General features: G+C 51.3%; 1 protein-coding gene across 3 annotated transcripts in view; it reads right to left on the bottom strand.

The window, feature by feature from the left end:
• KIRREL3 (kirre like nephrin family adhesion molecule 3) overlaps positions 1–19222 on the bottom strand; it is a 384768-nt gene that overhangs the window by 24076 nt on the left and 341470 nt on the right. For all 3 annotated transcript variants that reach the window (XM_077787972.1, XM_077787973.1, XM_077787974.1), the window contains 2 exons: positions 2723–2871; positions 2244–2371 (listed from right to left, as the gene is read on the bottom strand). In XM_077787972.1, the coding sequence (XP_077644098.1) occupies positions 2244–2371; positions 2723–2871 (277 nt within the window). The remainder of the gene's footprint in view (positions 1–2243; positions 2372–2722; positions 2872–19222) is intronic.

Here is a 19222-nt window from a genome sequence, read left to right as displayed (position 1 = left end):
AGATTGGTTTAGAGTAGAAAATCACCATTTAATATAGGTAATAGGCATTGGGGAAAAACTGTAACCATGTAACACGTAATGTACCATATAAAAGATAGAAAAGCACCATTTAATACAGGTAATAGGCATTGGGAAAAACTGCAAACATGTAACATGTAATGTACCATATAAAAGATAGAAAATCACCATTTAATATAGGTAATAGGCATTGGGAAAAACTGTAACCATGTCACACGTAATGTACCATATAAAAGATAGAAAAGCACCATTTAATATAGGTAATAGGCATTGGGAAAAACTGTAACCATGTCACACGTAATGTACCATATAAAAGACAGCAGCAGCCCTGGGTGGGAGAGAAGAAGCAGTCGGGGTCAGAGAGGATGTCAGGGTGTGTGTGTGCCTCTGCCTGAGCTGTGAGCAAACCACAGCAGCCCCAGAAGAAAATCTTTTAGATAACTTGCAATAAACTGCCTTGAGACCCAACAACGGAGACTGCTGAGCCTTTCTTGGGAAGCACGGGTTGGAGGAGAGACTTTTCCACCACACAGAGCCCCTGAACCAGGCTGGGGCTCTGTCACCGGGGCACTGCTGGAAGCAAGGGCAAGCCCTGATGGGCTTGGGCAGGAGGGTGAGGCAGCCCTGGTTCCCAGCTCCTGCAGCCCCTCGAGCAGAGCAGCAATCTGAGAGCCTGCAGTGATCACCCAGAGAACAGCCACAGCCGCTGTGGGATGGGAAACCACCCAGGAATTACTGACCCACTGGGATTCCTTTCCTGATTCAAGCTGTCAGCTCTCCAACGCTGTAATTTCGTCCCAGGAGACGGCCTTCACTAAGGTCATTATGGTTTGGAAAAAGCAGCCCAGCAGTTAATGCCTCAGTGTCCCCAGAGGAGGGAGGACTCAGCCCCTTGGTGGGGCTCCAGCTCTCCAATTACAGCCTTGAGCTGGAACAGCAGCGTTCCCTCACCCACAGATCTGCCCAGGTGAAGCTGGGAGATGCTTTTCTAACCCAAACCTGTGTGTGCTTCTGAATGAGTTTCACACCTCAGCCCTCCGTGGCTTTGCTCAGCCCTCCTGTCTGTAAGGGGGGATCAGAGCACCTCCTGCTTCCCAGGGCTGACTGAGCTGAGATTAGGATTGGCAAAGCTCCTTATGATTTTCAGTACAAAAGAGACATGGAGAAATCTGCTGGGACAGATCCAAGCTCCTCCCTGGAGCAGACCCCAGTCGACAGCAGGGAGTGTTGGGGTGAACATGTAGGGATGTGAGTTCTCAGGCCTGGGGGGCAGAAAGGACCATCCCAGGAAGGTCCATCCCAGAGAGGAACATCCCTGAAAAGACCATTCCAGGAAGAACCATCCCAGAAAGGACTATCCCAGGAAGGACTATCCCACACAGGACCATCCCAGAAGGAACCACATGCAGGTGAATTGCAGAATTCTTCCCCATCAGTGAGGTGCTAAGTGATACTCCAGTTCAACCTTTCTGTCCATCATGATGGAAATAAATTCCCCCACTCTTGGAACCCCTTTGCATTTGGAGGAGCTCCCAGACCACAGGGGTTCTGCTCCATGGGAAGTTGTGGGAATCCAGGGCTTCCCTCTGGCTGCCCTGGCAGGTCTGGGACCCTGGCAGGGGTCAGGAACCCCCTGGACAGAGCCCCCAGAGACACTGTCTGTGATCTCTGGCCATGGAAAAGAGTTTTCAATCTTACAGCATGAATTACCAGCTCTGAGTGTTTGATATCAGTAATAATTCAGTGTGGCACGGGTGCAAAACTAAAATTTTAGGATTCTAGATGAGGGGTCCAAAGGGGACAAGATGGAGGAAATTGGGTGTGCCTTGTCCTTTTTCTCCTTCTTCATGCCCTCCATGTCTCACTGTGGTGTTGGCATTTTTCTGTTGGTTCAGGCTGGGGACACACTGTCCAACGTAGGTGACAGATATTGGCACGTTCTTGTAAATCCAGCCCAGGGAGTTTCTGGTATTTAATGTTTGTAACATCCCCCTGAGGGCAGAGCCCCACACGCTGCCCTGCAGGACAGAGCTGGGCAGGGCAGCAGAACATGTGAGAGATAAACAGAATAAACAACCTGGAAACCAGCACAGACCAATTATGGCTTCTGCCTTGGCAGGGGGCTGACAGACAGAGACTTTCTACAATCTCAGACTCATCAATACCCCAGATTCCAACAGGAAGTGTCCTGCAGCACCCCCTGCCCTGCCCCGCTGTGTTCTTACCACGCCCGAGCCTCGCTTCATCCAGACGATGGTGAGAGAGGGGTTCCCAGTCCAGGCACAGTTGAACACTGCGTCCGAGCCCAGGTCCACCAGCAGGGACTGCGGTTCTGTCGCCATCCTGGGCCCAACTGCGCAGAAGAAACTGGAGTTACTGCCAGGGACGGGCTCTGCCAGCCAGAAACCCCCACACCAAACAGGTCAGAGGGAGCAGTGGTAGATCTTGATGGGGCTCACATAAAGAAAAGCCTCAGGTGGTGCCTGCTGCAACTCCAGAGGGACCAGCTCCCCAGTGACCACCCCACGAGCTCGCAAGGAAATCGCAGGTCCAACCACCAGAGCATTTAGACAGTGTGAGCTGCAGGAGAGCCCAGCAGGTCCTGCCACCCTGGGCAAGTCAGACTGAGCTGTGTCTGCTGCCTGCTGATTTTCAGCAGCTCTGCTGAGCCTGGAAGCCGGACTGAAGCCAACAAGTTACTCACAGTAGACATCCACAGTCCTGCTGATGTTTGTGCTGCCCAGAGCATTGGTGACCTCGCAGGAGACGGGCTCAAAGAAGAAGGTGTGGTCCACGATGGTTTCGTAGAAGTCACCGGAGGCTTCCTTTATAACCTGGCCTTTTTTTGCCCACCTGTTGAAGAAAACAGAGCATCGTCATGGTGCTCTTTTGTGTCTTTTTCCACGTCCATGTGTAGCTGTCACAGTGCTGGGGGCAGCAGGCCCAGAGTGCCCCTGACTTCAGAAGGGACATGAACTTGTTCTCAGCATTGTCCCCTTCCCTGGGGATTTAGGGACTACAGCCACAGGTTTTGGAGAGGAGCCATCAGAGGGATGTGTACGTGCACCCCTACAGAAACCTTTCCAAAAGAAGCCAACATTCTATTACCCTGTTTCAGTGGGAATACACCTCAGTTTTTAGGATTGTGAAGGACCTCAGTGATGGGAGGAATGGAACATGGAGTGTCTCCACTTGATGGGGAATGACAGTCCCTTCCTGAATGCTTGCCAACAACACTGCTGGTCCTTCCTCCTCAAAACCACTAAAAACATTTTCTGCTGCCTGCTCCTGCTTTGGCCCTTTTCTTCCTTTTTATTTTTTTTTTTAATTTTTTTTTTCCCCAGTCAAAGAGAACTTTATCCCTTTAAGGCAGCTGAAATAACATTTCCCGAAAAGCCAAGCTGGCATTTGCAACACTGCAACTTGCAAATTGTCTTGGAGAACAAGCTGTCAACTCAGCACTTGAATTAAGCCCTGTTTGCCAAACAATGAGCAAATGTGACCTAATGGGGCACCATCTGGCAAGCTGCCACTCGGGAACGGGTGGGAAAGGCGGGAGATGCTGTCAGGCAGTGTGAAACTCCAGCCACCCTTTGGGGAAGGGAAAAAAGAAAAAAGCCTGGGAAAAAACATATAATAATCCTCCCCAAACAACTGACAGGTAAATTGGAGGGAAGAGGGTTTCCCTGAGGAGTCTCTGCCTGGTTGTTTTAGGGCTGCCCTTCTGGTTGTGCGGGGTGGGTTGGGAAGGATGCAGGCACTGGGAGCTGGGCTCTGGAGAGAGGAAGGAGGTGCTGAGGCCGCTCCGCACACGGGATCGGTGGGGTGGCCTGGGGAAAGCTGTCCCCTTCAAGGCAAGCAGCATCTGCTCCTGGTCCTCCCAGCGGTCTCCTGCTTCCCTCTCCTTGCTCCTGTCACTCTGCCGTGGTCCCCCACTGCTTCAGTGCTGCCCCAAAGGCAGCCAAGGACGACTGGAGCTGCAGGGAGCTCCTGCTGGAGGTCCACAGGCACTGATGTGCCTCAGTGGGGCTGGAGAGGGAGCGGAATGCTCGTCCATGGCAGGCTGGAGAACACCCTGAGTGCTGCCAGAGCCAATTCCCCGAGCACGGGCTACTGTGAGCCTCGGTGCCCTGCTCAGCCTCCCCCGTGGTGACACGGCGCTCTGAGAGGTGTTCCCGAGCGATGGGAGCCATTTGTATGCACTGACCTGCCCTCGCCTTCCATTTATCTTCACACTTCTAACAGATGCTGACTGGCCACTTCAGCTTCCCTCCCCTGCCTCCCTCGCCTCCCCTGCCAATAATTAATCAGGTTTTATTTCTAGGGCTGCACTTCGTGTGTTAATGAGGGAGGTTCTGTATGGAAGCACCCGTGCAAACGGAGCCTTCCAGGTGCTGCTCCAGAGGGCTGAATGGGCAGTGGTGCTTTGGTGATGCCTTTCTCCTCCCAGAGGGAACTGCAGCCCAAGCCAAGCAGCATCCTGCTTCCCTGCTCCTGCCTTGCCCTGCTGCCTCCCTGCCACAGGAATTCTGCTGCCTGTTGTAGGGGCACCTGCCAGCGGTGGCAGCAGCTGGGTCCTTGGGCATGGGGCAGCAGAGGCACGGGGGCATCTGCCAGAGGCCTGGTGCCTCATGGCCAAAGCTTGGCACAGCTTGTGGGATGGAGAGGAGACACCTTCCTGACAGTTCCTGTCTGGTTTTCTGCTCCAAAGGCCTGAATTCTGAAAATCCTGGAAAAAAAGGCCTGAATTATGAAAATCCTGAGAAGGAAGGAAGGAGGGAAGAGAGGGAAGGCAGGGAGGAAGGAAGGAAGAGGAAGGAAGGCAGGAAGGAATCTAGAGTGACAGGGAAACTCCAGCTGGTGAATGGGGAAATGCTGAATGGGGAAATGCCCCATGCTCTTTCTCAGGAATATTTCTGCTCCATTAAGCTTTTACAATTTTGTCCGTGTACAGATTCCCAGCCATGAGAAGTTTCCCAGCCTCTGGAAGGTCTCGTTCTGCTCCTCAGGTGCTCAAGGAAGGCAGCAGGTACATGAAGCCATTTTTTTCAGCAATCAATGGGACAGGGCATGGCACCAAACTTTTGGGACAATCCAGAGCTTCTCTAGTGGCAGGCACTTTCCTGGGTATTTTGCACAAATCCACCCTTCCTGATGTGAAAAGGACAAGAAGGAGGCTTCAAGATGAGGATAAAAGTGACTTGTGGGGTCATGTCCTTGCACCTGCCTGCAGTTCATCCTCCCAATGTTCCCAGATAGCACTGGGAATAGGAACCAGATGGAGAAGTGTCTGGAAGTGGGTTTGAGCTGGGCAGAGCTCATATGAGGTCCTTCTGGATGCTGCAAAACAGAACAAGGTTTTCAAGAGCTGTTTGACATCGCAGCTGCTTGGGAAAACACCCTCAACCACCGTGGCATGGTGCTTTTTGGATTTGCTCAAACCCATTGCTGCTGCAAAACTGGATTTCCTGATGTGTCACAAACACCAATTTTTCGTGCTTCAGCAGAGATCAAGGTTCTTGCTCCAGTTTTCCAAGGCTTAACATTGCTAAATCAATGTGGCAGAACGAGCAGTATGGATCTTTTATAATGTCAAATTGGTTTTTAATAATGGCAACTGATAACCCTCTTGTAAAGCTTCCTGTGACGGGCTCATGGACAGCCAGAAGGCAACTTACTGAGGGTTTTAACCAACCAACGTGCCTTGCTCACCTATTAACCATTCAGTTGTTATTAATAGACAGAACCTCAATACAACACAGCAGAGAAGACGGGAGGATGCTCCTGCAGCCCCATCCACCACCTCCACTGCTGAGGCTCTCTGGGATTTCTTCCTCCTGTCTCCGTGGCCGTACTGCACCAAGCCTGGCTCCCAGCCAGCTCCTGGTCCTGCCAGCCTGGAGATCAGGGGCTCCTTTCATTGATGTTGTTCCTTTGAAGGTATTAATAGATTGCAAATGTGCCACCCAGGGTCTTCTCCAGACTATATAAATGTACCTGCTTTAGTCTCTCCTCGGATGACTTGGCCACTAACTCGCCTGTCGCTGCTTTGCTGATTTTCACCCTTGGCCAGACTGCACTGCAGGGGCAGGGCTGGGCAGGGGGGCTCCCCTGAGCCAGGAGAGGGGTGAGGGTCTGTGTGTGGGGATGCTGCCCACAGGACCTGTTTCTGTGGCTGCACGGGCAGAGGGGACCCCACGGGACCCCTCCCAGTGCCCCTGTGCCTCTCGGGTGGTCCCCACAGGGTGACTGTGGGGTCTTCATTTCCTGCCCTCTACCACTGGCAGGCACCTTTGGAGTCCCCAGCCCCAAATTCACCCCTGCTCCACCATCCCGTGTCATGTGACCAGTGCAGATCATAGAACCAAAATCCCAGAAGGGTTCGGGGTGGAAGTGACCTTAAAGCTCACCTTGTCCCATGGCCAGGGACACTTTCCTCTATCCCAGGCTGCTCCCAGCCCTGTCCAGCCTGGCCTTGGGCACTGCCAGGGATCCAGGGGCAGCCACAGCTGCTCTGGGCACCCTGTGCCAGGGCCTCAGCATCTTCCCAGGGAACAATTCCCAATTCCCAGTCTCCCACCCATCCCTGCCCTCTGGCACTGGGAGCCATTCCCTGTGTCCTGTCCCTCCATCCTTGTCCCCAGTCCCTCTCCAGCTCTCCTGGAGCCCCTTCAGGCCCTGGAGGGGCTCTGAGCTCTCCCTGGAGCTTCTCCTCTCCAGGTGAGCAGCCCCAGCTCTCCCAGCCTGGGTCCAGAGCAGAGATGTGCAGATTTTCTCATCTTAATTTCTTTTCACCGAGCACCATCTCAGTCTGTGTCCCCAGATGGGCATTTCTTCCCCTGTGGGCTTGGTTTCATTCTGTTGTTTCCTTTCTCATATTTCTAATGTGCTTTTGTTTTCCTCTGGCCTCTCTGGAGGGAGTACCAGGTGCCTCCCAATTCAGTATCTTCTGCAAATTGAATTTGCTCGGGTGATGGAAGAAAACAAATTTCAACCAGGAAAGAGATATTTTGATCCAAGTTTCAAAGGGGTTATTACAGTCAGCACTGAAAACCGGTGATTAAAGAATGAACAAAAAATAGAATACCTGCAGTGAGTCCTTTTAACACTGAAGAGGGAGGGAGGAACTTTTCTAAGGAGACATTCTTCAGGGAAATAGCATTTTTCTGACTCCATTGATTGCTTCCCAGCTAAGAGTACACACAAGCAAATAAGAGAGGGCAGTTTGGGATTTGTCAGCTCCTAAACAATGCCGGGGCTTTGTTTTGGTTTTCATGTCTTAGTGTTTTTTTTCCCTTCTGCTCTGGTTTCTGAAGGAAACCTGCCACAAGCTGGGATGACACATCTGTGCCTCCTCCTGGGCTCTCAGTAGGATGCTCAGCTGTGTCTCCTTCTGTTTTACCCGCCAGATCCAGCCCCTTTTCCCGTGAATCCTGGTTCTGGCTGGGCTTCCAGGCTGGTGGAGCCTCCGGAGAGATCCCCACACTCCCAGTGAGAGCACAGCAAAGCCCGCAGGGTGTCAGTCTGCTGTACCATGCACTTCATCCCTCACCTGAATGAACACCTCCCTCTCTCTGCCCTACAAGGGCTTGTAATCCTTCACCACCCAGCGTGTGGGAACAAACTACTGACACTTCCCAGCCCTCGGCAAGCTGTGGGACTCAACAAAATCTTCTTCAGCAGGGTCTTCATCAGGCCACGGCTCCTTCCAGCAGCACAGGGACTCCTGGGGGTTAACACGGGGCTGCTGGGGCTCTCTGGGCTCTGCAAAGCCCCGCCAAGCACTGCACAAATCCCCCCGAAGGTTCCGAGGGAGGATTTTGGAGCTGCCAGCAGCTCTGAACCAGCACTCCTGGCAGCGTGGCTGCTCTGGTGGCGAATAAGCCGGGGAAGTGGAGTGTGTCGTCGGTTTTAATTAACGATGCAAAATAAAGTGGTTGCTTGCCATATAAATCGTGTTTACTAAGAATTACTTAAAATGGATAAATATTTTCTTGGACGCATTTTAATTGCTTAATAAAAGTACCAAGAACACCCACAAATACCTTAAATAAATGCATGGCTCAGGGAAAGAATTAATTAACATTTCATTCCTGGGAATGGCTATTAATTGCTACAAATTGCTCAGAGAATGGGTTTTGTTGCTTTATTGCCAGCAGTACCTTCAGTTCCTAGCGTGTGATGTGCCAGTCCCCTCCTCTCACCCTCACAGGAGAGCTGTCCCCAGTGGGATGCCACGAGCACCACCCCAAATCCCCCGAGGCCTCAGAGCCTTGGTACCCTCCACAGGATGGATGTTTTGAGGATGACATCCTGGCATCTTTTGGAGGTCCAAAAGGGACAGGGACAATGGATGGCTCCTGCTGGTGACAGCCCTGTGAGAAATGATGGAGTGACGTTCCCAGCCCGAGCGGTGTCACGGTGCCCCCCGCGCGGCTGCGGCGTGATGCATCGCACAAATTATTTCTTTATTAAGGGTAAATTTTCATAATGGTGATGTATGGGGTTGTTCCTCTTCTCCCTCCCTAATGAAGATGTGTGGGGCTCGTGTGGCTGCTCCGCCTCCCCCTGGCAGTGTGGGTTCATTTATCAGCAGCAGGCCCTGGGAAACCTCTCCCCATCTGACTTACAGGCTGCTCCTTCTAGCTTGGGCTGCATCCAGCTCAGAGCCCTGAGAATTCTGCCTGAGCCTTGCCTGGCCCTCGAGCACCCCTCTGGGGTGTGGAATCACGGAGCCAGGGAATTTTTCAGGCTGGAAAGGAGCTCTGAGATCATCAGTCCAGCTGCTGACCCAGCAGTGCTGAGGTTACCCTGAGCCGTGTCCCTCAGCACCACAACCACACGGGTTTTTTAACACTTCCATGGATGTGTTCCACCACTGCCCTGGGCAGCTCATGCCAATGCCTGACAACCCTTTCCATAAAAAAATCTTCTCTAACGTCCAACCTAAACCTAATGGCAACTTGAGGCCATTTCCTCTTGTCCTGTCCCTGTTCCCTGAGAGCAGAGCCTGCCCCCCCCGCTGTCCCCTCCTGTCAGGAGCTGTGCAGAGCCACAAGGTCCCCCCTGAGCCTCCTTTTTTCCAAGCTGAGCCCATTTCCAGCTCCCTCAGTCTCTCCTGGTGCTCCAGACTCTTCCCCAGCTCTGTGCCCATTGCTGGACATGCGCCAGCACCTCAGTTTCTTTTCTTGTAGTGAGGGGCCCAAAATTGCACACAGGATTTGCGATGTGGCCTCACCTGTGCTGACTAGAAGGGAAGAAAGGACATGGAAAGGTATTTCCTTGTGTATTGTATCCATTGTACTCAAGGAAATGTTTCCAAGCCTCCAGCTCCCATCCTGACAAACCTCCATGCACACACAGCTGCTGCAGTGATCACCTCTTCCCAAACCTTTCTATCCCAACTTAGGGATCTTGGCTCCACCACAAATTGAACCTCGAGTTTTAATGGTGGACATGCCACAGCTCAGTTGCAGAGATGCTGGCTTTGCTCATCCCCTCCTACCTATTTTTCCCCCCCCTTTTTTTTTTTTAATTTTTTGGAAACAAATAAACAAGAAGAAAGATTACAACCTTTCCCCAGATTTCAGACTTTTACCCCTGACAAGGACATGTTTGGTGTCTGATTGCGCTCACCACGATGCACCAGTTGCTGCTACTGGGTTTGGATTGTTTTTAAACACTCTGGGATTTTGATGATAATAATAACTCCTCACTGCAGAGAAAAATTCTGGCTTGATTTTCCATCTCATCTCGGCTCCAGTGTTCCCACTCCTGCCAAGCCAGGAGGCTGGGATGAGCCTGATTGCTCATCAGCTGCAGTCTTAAGGGCAGCGCCTGGGTTTTGCATCTCCTCCTCGCCATCAGCAGGTCCCGTGGGTGAGAAAAATCCATGAGGGGCTACTTAGAGCTCCCCAAATCACACCTGAAGATGTTCAATGAGAGGTCAGCTCTGAGGAGAGCATTGGGGTACTGGAGGAGAGATTATCAGGGACACCCTGGGGTCAAGTCTGCTGGAGGCGAGATTATCAGGGACACCCTGGGGTCAAGTCTGCTGCCCAAGGCACAGGAACTGAAAGAAGTGGAGTGAGAAGGTTTCTCTCTCCCAGATGACACAAACCCATGTCACCAGTCCATGCACCCACCATGGTTCATTTTGGGTGAGAAACCAATCAAAGCAGTCTGTCTCTCAGCACAGTGATCAGAACAAATTTGCTGCAGAAGCGAGAGGGAGAAGTAAACAAAGCTGTTAACTTGTCAATGACTTGACTGATCAACCGTGGGGATTGGTTGGAGAGAGCTGATGAGCCGTGCAGGTAATCAATGGACCGGCACTGCCGGGGCTGCAGCTGGGCTGCACAGAGCTCCAGAGACACGGAGGGGCCTGGGAGCCCCGGGCTGGGCTTGGCCAGGGCATGGTGGGGAGTAAAACCTGCCCAAAAGAGCAGTGCACCCCGGTGTGTGCAGAGCAGAGCAGACCCGCCAGGGTTATGGATGCAGGGAAGGTGTCCTGGGTTGTAAGATGTGGTTTGGGAATATTCTATTGCAACCTGTCAGAGCTGGGGCAGTTCTCTGCTGTTCATTGGGCAGTTTTATTTATCTCTCCCACAACCAATCCTCCCTTCAGGAGATCTCTGCTGTTCATGGGCCATTAATTATTAATTATCTCCTGGTCATGGCCACTGAGTGTCCCTGCATGGCTGAGAAAATTCCATCATCCATGGGGAGATGCTCTGCCCAGGGGAGGAGCCCAGAATTCCTACCTAGATCCAATCTGACCTGGGAACAGCACAGCAGCCTTTGCCCCCTGCATTCCCAGAGGAGCAGCTTTCTTCCCCTGCATTCCCAGAGGAGCAGCTTCCTTCCCCCTGCATTCCCAGAGGAGCAGCTTTCTTCCCCACTGCATTCCCAGAGGAGCAGCTTTCTTCCCCCTGCATTCCCAGAGGAGCAGCTTTCTTCCCCCTGCATTCCCAGAGGAGCAGCTTCCTTCCCCCTGCATTCCCAGAGGAGCAGCTTCCTTCCCCCTGCATTCCCAGAGGAGCAGCTTTCTTCCCCACTGCATTCCCAGAGGAGCAGCTTTCTTCCCCCTGCATTCCCAGAGGAGCCCAGGCCCATCTCCCCCAGCCCTGGAGCTCCAAGGAAAACTCCCCCCTTGTGCAGGATCCTGCTCCAGCAGAAGCACAGCTGGCACTGCAGGAGGGCTGAGCCCCCCTGGGATGGGGCTGAGCCACCTCCCTGACCCACAGGGGACAGGGCTGCTCTGACTCTGGCAGGGTCTTTTTTTTTTTTTTTTTTGTATTACTGCATTTGTATTTTTAATTTTCCTAGTAAAGAACTGTTATTCCTACTCCCATATTTTTTCCTGAGAGCCTCTTAATTTCAAAAATTATAATAATTTGGAGGAGGGAGGGGGTTTGCATTTTCCACTTCAAGGAAGGCTCCTGCCTTTCTTAGTGGACACCTGTCTTCCCAAACCAAGACAGAGGGGTTATCCAAAGCCCATCCCACTGTGTCCCCCTGGCTCCTTCCCTGCACCATGGGCTGGGAAGGACCCTCATCCCTCCCTTGGAAGGAAACCAGAGAGGCCCCTGGAAAAACTGTTACAGTTTCAAAGGGAAAGCATCAAACTTCATGGACTGGATGATTCCTTCTGCAAATCGAGCTGTTTTTGTGACAGATCAAAACAAAATGCAGACACTTTAGATGTGCTGTTTTAATCCCACTGTTTAAAATCCCCCCTCCTCTTCCACCCCATCACATGACAGGGCTGGGCACAAAACCTGTCCCCACTAATCCCTGTTTGGCACTTCTCTTGCCACTACGGATGTTCTTCTGGCCCCCTCCCCTTTTACAAATTCACCTTCTTTCACAATAACTCCTTCTCCCTCTAAGGAAGGGACTTTAGATTTAAGAATCTTTGGCCCCAGCATCATGGAATCATATGAAAATTGTACTTCTCCCCCCCCAAGTTAAGCTACGCACATTCAATTCCTCATTTTAATGCATGCAGAGAAAGTTTAAAACCATTCAGAGTATGACAGCCAGCTGCCAAAACTGCTTATCCTGGGGAAATACTGGGATGTGAGTCACTCCCCAGTCCTGGATGAGCTTGGAGGTGTCACCTCTCCTCGGGGAGTTTTTTACCCCTTTGGCAGTGATGCTGCATTTCATTTTTCCTGCCTACATCATCTTGACTTACCCTGCCACACAATAGACATGACTAATAGCTTAACTATTATTTTGGGTAATCCAATTTCATCACGTGGTTTGTGTTTTCTCAAATCGTTTAACAGGATTAGTCCTTTCTGGGGTCTTCCTACCCCACTCCACCCCCGTAGCAGAATGTCTTTAGCCAGATTTATGGATGCTGGCATGTTGAAGAGCTAATTCTCTGCTGTATTTATCCTCCTCCTCAGTGCAAAGTGAATCTTAGTGCTGCGAAGCTGCTTGAACTTGCCTTTCCCTCTATTCTAGTTCTTCTTTTCCACCCGTGTTTGAGACCTTTGCAACTTTACACCTCAGTGTGAAATAACTTTGAGATTGCCAGGAAAAAGACAATGGTGAATGGAGACAGAAACTCACAGGTCTTCATCAGCATAAGAAAGCTGCTGCTTGGGGATTTTGCAAGTGGTGCTGGGCTGGGACCTCGTGTTCCAGATCACTGGAGCTGCCAAATCCCCACATTTCAGGGCAGAAATGATTGGCACAGCAGGCAGGAATGGCTCGTGCCTTTCTGCACATGGAGCTCATGCAGCAGAGACTTGCTGTGTGCGTGGGCCTTCTCCAAGGATTTTCTTTTTCTTGGCTGGCTCTTAAAGCCCCCCTGAGGCTTTGACCTGGTCCTGAGTTTGGGATGTTTTCAAGGGCTTTGTGGTTTGATCTCTGCAGCATGAGGGGGTCTGCCCTCTCTCTGCTATGGCAAGAGGAGACAGACCTCAGGCCAAGTTTGTATTGACCCTTCAAGGATGATGATGGCCAACCTTGGACATGTCAAACAGCCCAGGCAATGCTTCGGGCCACCAAAAATGGTGCCCACCAGCCTGAGCTGTTTCTGCCTGACTTTCCAGCTCCAGCAGTGCCCCTCCTTCCCTATGACAGCCACTGTTCCCATCCCATTGCTCAGGCTTGTTCCTTGTGCTCTGCCTGACTCCTGGCATGTCCTCAGGCTGGTGTGAGGCACAGCTCCTTCTCTGGCAGGTTCCCTGGCCTGCCCTGCCAGAACAGTTCATTATTCAGGGCTCAACTGTGTCTAGATCAGATGGTTCACATTAGGATTATCAGCAGGAGTCAGGATTATCAACAGAGGCAGCTGAGTCACCCGGGTGAGATGGGCTGAGCCCTCATTTTGTGGGAATCTCCTCACAGAAGATGCCAAGGGCAGGGATTTCTGTGTAAGGAACTTGGGTTTCTACTGGCTGGAGTGTGAGCAGCTTGGGGATCTAGAAAGTCACAAGGAGGAATAATAAATATCCAAAGTGTGCTCCCTTGTGCTAATGCAAACACACAGGCAGCTCAGGGGAGCAGAATAAAGCTAGGAGTTCACTGAAAATCTGTTCATCTTTTCAGTACAAAGTTCATCCTTGGAATCACAGAATTGCTCAGTTTGGAAAAGACCCCCAAGATCATTGAGTCTGGGCATTACCTGGCACTGCCAAGGCCACCACTATCCCTGTCCCCAAGTGCCACAGCCACACACCTTCTAAATCCCTCCAGGGATGGGGACCGGGAAGACTGCCAGGGCTGTTCAACCTTTTTGGGGAAGAAATTGTTCCTAACACCCAATATAAACCTTTGCTGATGGAACGTGAGTCTGTTTGTTCTTATTCTATTGTTTGTTATTTGAGACAAGAAACCAACCTTCAACTCACTACAACCTCCTTTCAGGCAGCTGTGGAGAGCAATAAGGTCTCTCCTGAGCCTCCTTTTTGCCAGCTGAAACAACCCCAGCTCCCTCAGCCATCCATCAAGTCCAGTCATCCAGCCATCCATCCATGCCCAAAATTATGGCCGAGTCTCTCTTCTCTCACAAGCCTCTGGAATGCCCTTGACACCCTGGCACAACTCTGCCCTTCTCAGCCACTTCACAGGAAAACAACCCAGCGTGGCTGTGTCCTGGTACAACAAACTGACCCCGAGAGCTCTGTATCAATCGACTTCTCCATAAAACAGCATGAAAAAGTATTTTTTTAAAAAAAGAGACATCTCCAAAAGTAACAACCATCAAGTTCTTCACTACCCACTTCAGTAACAAAGTGGAGCTAAACAATAAATACTGGTTGATGCTTTACAAACAACTTTCTAGCCCAGAGACAACACCCTGCCTTTTCTCTTTGCTTTAATATTTGCCAGCAGCTTCTAGAGCAGAACAGAAAGCCAAGGGTATTTCTGAGACCTGAAGTGAACAGGGTTCCTCCCCAGTCCCAGAGCTCCTTTGGGGTCTCTCTGGGATGGGGTGTGCAGGGGTAGGTGCTGTGTACCCCAAACAGTTGTGCCACCATAACTCCATGCCAGCTGTGGAGGATGCTCAGGGCGCACAGCACATCCTTGGCACGGGTACCACTGTCACTCATGTTTGGGGAGCAAAGGCTCCCCTGCCCCAGCTCAGCCTGAGCCAGCTTGGCCCTTGCTTCTCTTTTTGCTGTTTCCTGATGAACTCAGCCTGTCCTCCCAGCTCCAGCTCAGCAGGGACCCACATTCCAGCAGCTGAGCCCTCTGAGTGCCACTGTCACTGGGGAGGTCACCAGGACGCATGGTCCTGGAGGGTGTGTGGGACCCACTGGTTTGCTGTGGGACACCAGCACCCACTGGGTTTTCCCACGCTCCTGCCATGCCTGCTGGCCTACATTTTGCAGCTCTCCTGGCTGCTCTGTTGGCAGAGACATCTCCAAGGGTGGCACTTGGGGAATGAGTCAAATGAACAACTGATGCAGCTGCAGTCACCAAACCCCCTCTGGTTTACTGGGGCAGGGACAGTGACAGAAGTAGATGCTCACAGATTTGTCCTCCATTTAAACACACCTCTAGCCCCCACAATCTGCAATAAAGGAGCACAGAGGGAACCAAGGAGTGAAATCCCTTAGAACAGCTCCGGCAGGGCTGTGGTGGGTGCCACCTCTGTCCCCATCCCACATCCTCCTTGCACACTCTGCTTCATCCTTCATGCCTCGCTCGTTCATCTCTGGTCACATTTCTCCCTTTCTGGCAGAAAAGCCTCAAACAGAGCTGAAGGCCTCTTAAATCAACGTCTTTCCTGACTCAGAAGCTGTAAGAGGATTCATTATTTATGTGGCAGAAACACAAAAGCTTAGCATATTTTAAGCTGTCTGAAACAACTTCAAGGCAACTCTTCCTCTGTCTTCTTTTTTTTTTAACAAAACACATTGAGATGTCTCTGAACCGAGCGGCAGGGGGAAACTGTTTTTTTAATTCAAAAGATAAAATAATATGTACAGATTGAGGGAGAGAATGAAAAAAAAACCCATGATCTAGCCTAGGGATCACCAAGGAATGCCCCTCAGGGGATGTTGCCTGTGAGGTGTTGGCATAATCCTTGGACAGACTCTGCTGTGACGTGGGATTGATGTTATGGCAGTGGGAGAGGTCAAGGAGACAGCTCTGCTCCTTCACAAGCACAAGCAGCTGTATCCTTCAGAGGCAGCAGCAGAGGAGGTGCTGGGTGTCTTTTTTTACCCTCTTTCTCCCCATTTTTACATTTTCAATTTAGTCACAGCATCTCTAATTTCCTTAGATCTGAAGCCACCTCGTGAGACTGGAAGGGAACGATACAGAAGAAAGATGAGGGGAAAAAAACCACCAGTAATCTTGTAAAAGTCAGTTTTGAAAAATCAATTTTCTTGTGTGACAAGATTTGCTTAAGGCTTTTCGTTCTGTGAAATCAGCCCATCATCCTGCGGGAACGCATGAAGGAAGTGGCAAGTGTGGTTTGGAATAACTCAGATTAAAGACTGCTAAATTAGGCTCAAAAAGCTGCCACTTTTTGCAAAGGGAGAGGAGATGCGGCCAGAGGAGGCATTGATGCTCCCTTCTGAAGCACATTCCCAGCTCCAGGAGCGAGTCTTGAAGGAGGGGTGACTGACAAGGCTGGGAACACACAAGCCCAACCCTAAGGTCTGTGGAAATGAGATGGAGACAGGTTCACTCTAACGCCGGGAAAGGGATGGAGCAGAGTTTGGAAAACTCACGGTGCTGTTGACTCCTGGCATGCTGGTGGTCCTGGCTGGGATGGAGATGAACACCACCATGGAGCAGCCCATGTTCCTGTGAGCTCTCCTGGAACACCCAACCCCTCTGGCAGCCCCTCCATCCAGCCCTGGGCTGGCTGCTCCATCACTCTTTGTTCTGGCACCTTTCATCATCTCTACACCAGGGATGGTGCTCACCGGTACAAAGCGCTTTCCTTCCCCCTCCTTTCCCCCCTCCATCAGACTCTCTCCCCTCTCCACTCTCTCCTAATTAGTTCAAGCTGCCTCTGAACATCTCCCACCCGCTTGTTCCCATTACCTTGACAAGCCAGGGAATGGGAAGACAAATCTCCCTGTCCTCACACCTCCATGAGCGAAGGCTCTTCCAACCCTGTCTTCCCAGTTTCACCTGCAGCTCTGTGCCTTGGCAGAGCCCCCCCAACAGCCCAGTCTCACTTCCCAGCTGCAGGGATAGTTGTGCCTTTTATTTTACTTTATTTTCTTTTTTTAAAGCCTGTCTCTCCACCTGCCAACCAGCCACGCTCCGCTCCCTGTCACAAGGAGCTGGCAGATGGGGCTGATGCATCACGAAGGAGATCTGAAGAATTCATTTCCTGGCAATTTTTTTTCCCCCCCAGCTTTCATTTTCACTTCAGAGCAAAGGTCCAGTTGTCTGGGAGGAAGCTACAAAGACAAACCCAGGCAGGAAAACAGAGATAGTCAGGAAAAATGTTACAGTGCCGATAACTTGAGACCCCGGTGCGCTTTGCATTTATTTCAACTCCTGCTTTAGCTGCATTTTGCTATGTCTATAAATTAGATTTATTCTGTTACTGCTGTGAAATGCCTGCGGGCCCCTTCCCCACTCCAGCTTCCCTTCCCTCCCCTGCCAAGTTTGGCTGCGGGAGGCAGGAGGAGCGGTGACAGCCCTGCCGAGGGACAGCACATGGGCTCACAGCGCCCTGCCGCTGGACAGACGCAGCCCGGCCACTGCGGCGGCAGGGAGCAGATGGGAGGGGGTGGGACGGCCACAAAAACTGCACTCTGGCAGAAATTAGAGCTTTCCCCAGCTGGACTGGAGGAGGGAGCTGGCTGCGGGGCGAGAAGTCCAAAGTGTGCCAAGAAATGGCAGCAAAACCAAAGTGACCGTTCTGTTTCAAGATGATGAAGGGCCTCTGGTTTGGACCAGACATTTGTTGAGCTGCTCCCCACCTCACCTATCTGCAGCTTTCTGGGCAGCTGGGACCCATGAGACTCTGCAGAACCTCTTGTGGGGATGCCCCAGATCATAGAATCCCAGAAGAGTTTGTGTGGGAAAGGATCTTACTGCTCATCACATTCCAACACCTTCCACCAGACCAAGCTGCTCCAAGGCCCATCCCAACCAGCCTTGACAGGGTCCCTGTGCAGTCCCTGGAGGAGAAGTCTGGGTGATTTTCCTGGGAGTGGGGCACTGAGTGCAACGAATGTGGAGAAAAGTGCCTGTGCACTCACAGACTGCAGACCTTGTCTGCAGCCACTGGGGCCCTGCAGCATTTCAAACCCTTGACAGTCCCTTTTAAATATGAGGCATGATTTAATAAGAGTTTAATATGGCAGATCCTCCTCCCTTGGCCAGTCTGGTTGTGGTCTTGGTGATCAGAAGCTCTGGGAATACAAGGCATGAAGGGTTGGTCACTTTTATCCTGGGCCTTCCAGGAACTGGCAGAGGAACACAAAAACACACCAGCTCCTAGGAGATACTTTTCAAAGCCACTGGAATTGCATATTAAACTATATCCAGGTTTTATAGTGCCAGAAGAAGGAAAACAGCCCCTGCTCTGGCTTGGCTGGAGGCAGTGCCCATTAAATGGATCATTTGCCACTTCTCTCTCAGAAGTTGCCAATAAAATCATTGCCCTGAATCTCTGATCAGCTTCCCACAATCCAATAATCCCTTCTGGCCTTTACAGCCCATGGATGTGTGGATATATTCAGCTGGAAGAGGTAGGGACAACTCTAGTGTCATGAAAGGGTGTTAGACTCCAAATATGCCTTTCCCTGGCCTTTCACCCAGGAATAGGGGTCTGTGCACATCCAGAAGCTTGACTGACCAAGCAAAGAAGCAATGGAGATCTATCTGGAGCAGAGGCTTCATTGTTGCTCCAACTGTCTGGGGCAATTTCTCCTTCTGCTCATCTGACCTGGCAGCAGCAAACAATTCCCATGGTTCTTCCTTCCCTAAGACCTGAATTCCTTGACTCCATTATAGCTGTGGCTTCCTCATGCTTGGATGGAACAGGGCACCCATTCGTGAGCCCAGCTCTCCTCACTGCCTGGATGTGGAGGCAATTTTATTTCACCTTCCTTTTTATCCTGCTAAGGATGTATCCCTGGGAGCAGACCTCGGGCATGGGAACAGGTCTGATCCCTGGGAAGTGAGTGTGAGGAATTAGGGATGGGATTCCCTGTGTTCTCCATGCGAATCAGTGATGTGGGAGGGGTGGAAACAGGCTCATATTTCATCAAGAGAGGTTTTGATTGGATATTAGGAGACATTTCTTCACTAAAATGTGGGTCAGACATTTGAACAGACTGCCCAGGACAGAAGTGGAGTCCCCATCCCTGGAGGAATTTAAAAGATGGGTGGATGTGGCACTTGAGGACATGGATTAGTGGTGGCCTTGGAAGTGCAGGGGTAAAAGCTGGACTCAATGATTTTAGAGGGTTTTTCCAACTGAATTGATTCTGTGATTCCATGACTTGCTGACCTTCATTCTGAGCTTCCACCTCTGCCATAAGCAACCAGTCAGGGACGGCAGGGAATGTCTCTTGGCTCTTTCCTTGGGGTTTGTTTTGGAGAAGCTGGGTCTGTGTGTTGAGCCATGACTGACTGATGGTGGAAGTGCTCCTGGCAGTGAGTTGGTCCATCCAGCCACATCCACTGGGGCAGGGAAAGTGCAATGATTCTGCCAAGCCAAGCAAGGGCTGACCAGCTGCTCATTCCCTCCTCCATTCCCCAT

Source organism: Lonchura striata, chromosome 23 (assembly GCF_046129695.1).
Source record: "Lonchura striata isolate bLonStr1 chromosome 23, bLonStr1.mat, whole genome shotgun sequence".
NCBI classification, from domain to species: Eukaryota; Metazoa; Chordata; class Aves; order Passeriformes; family Estrildidae; genus Lonchura; species Lonchura striata.
The sequence above is the reverse complement of the archived record's forward strand: the minus strand, read 5'-3'. Positions and strand labels throughout refer to the sequence as shown.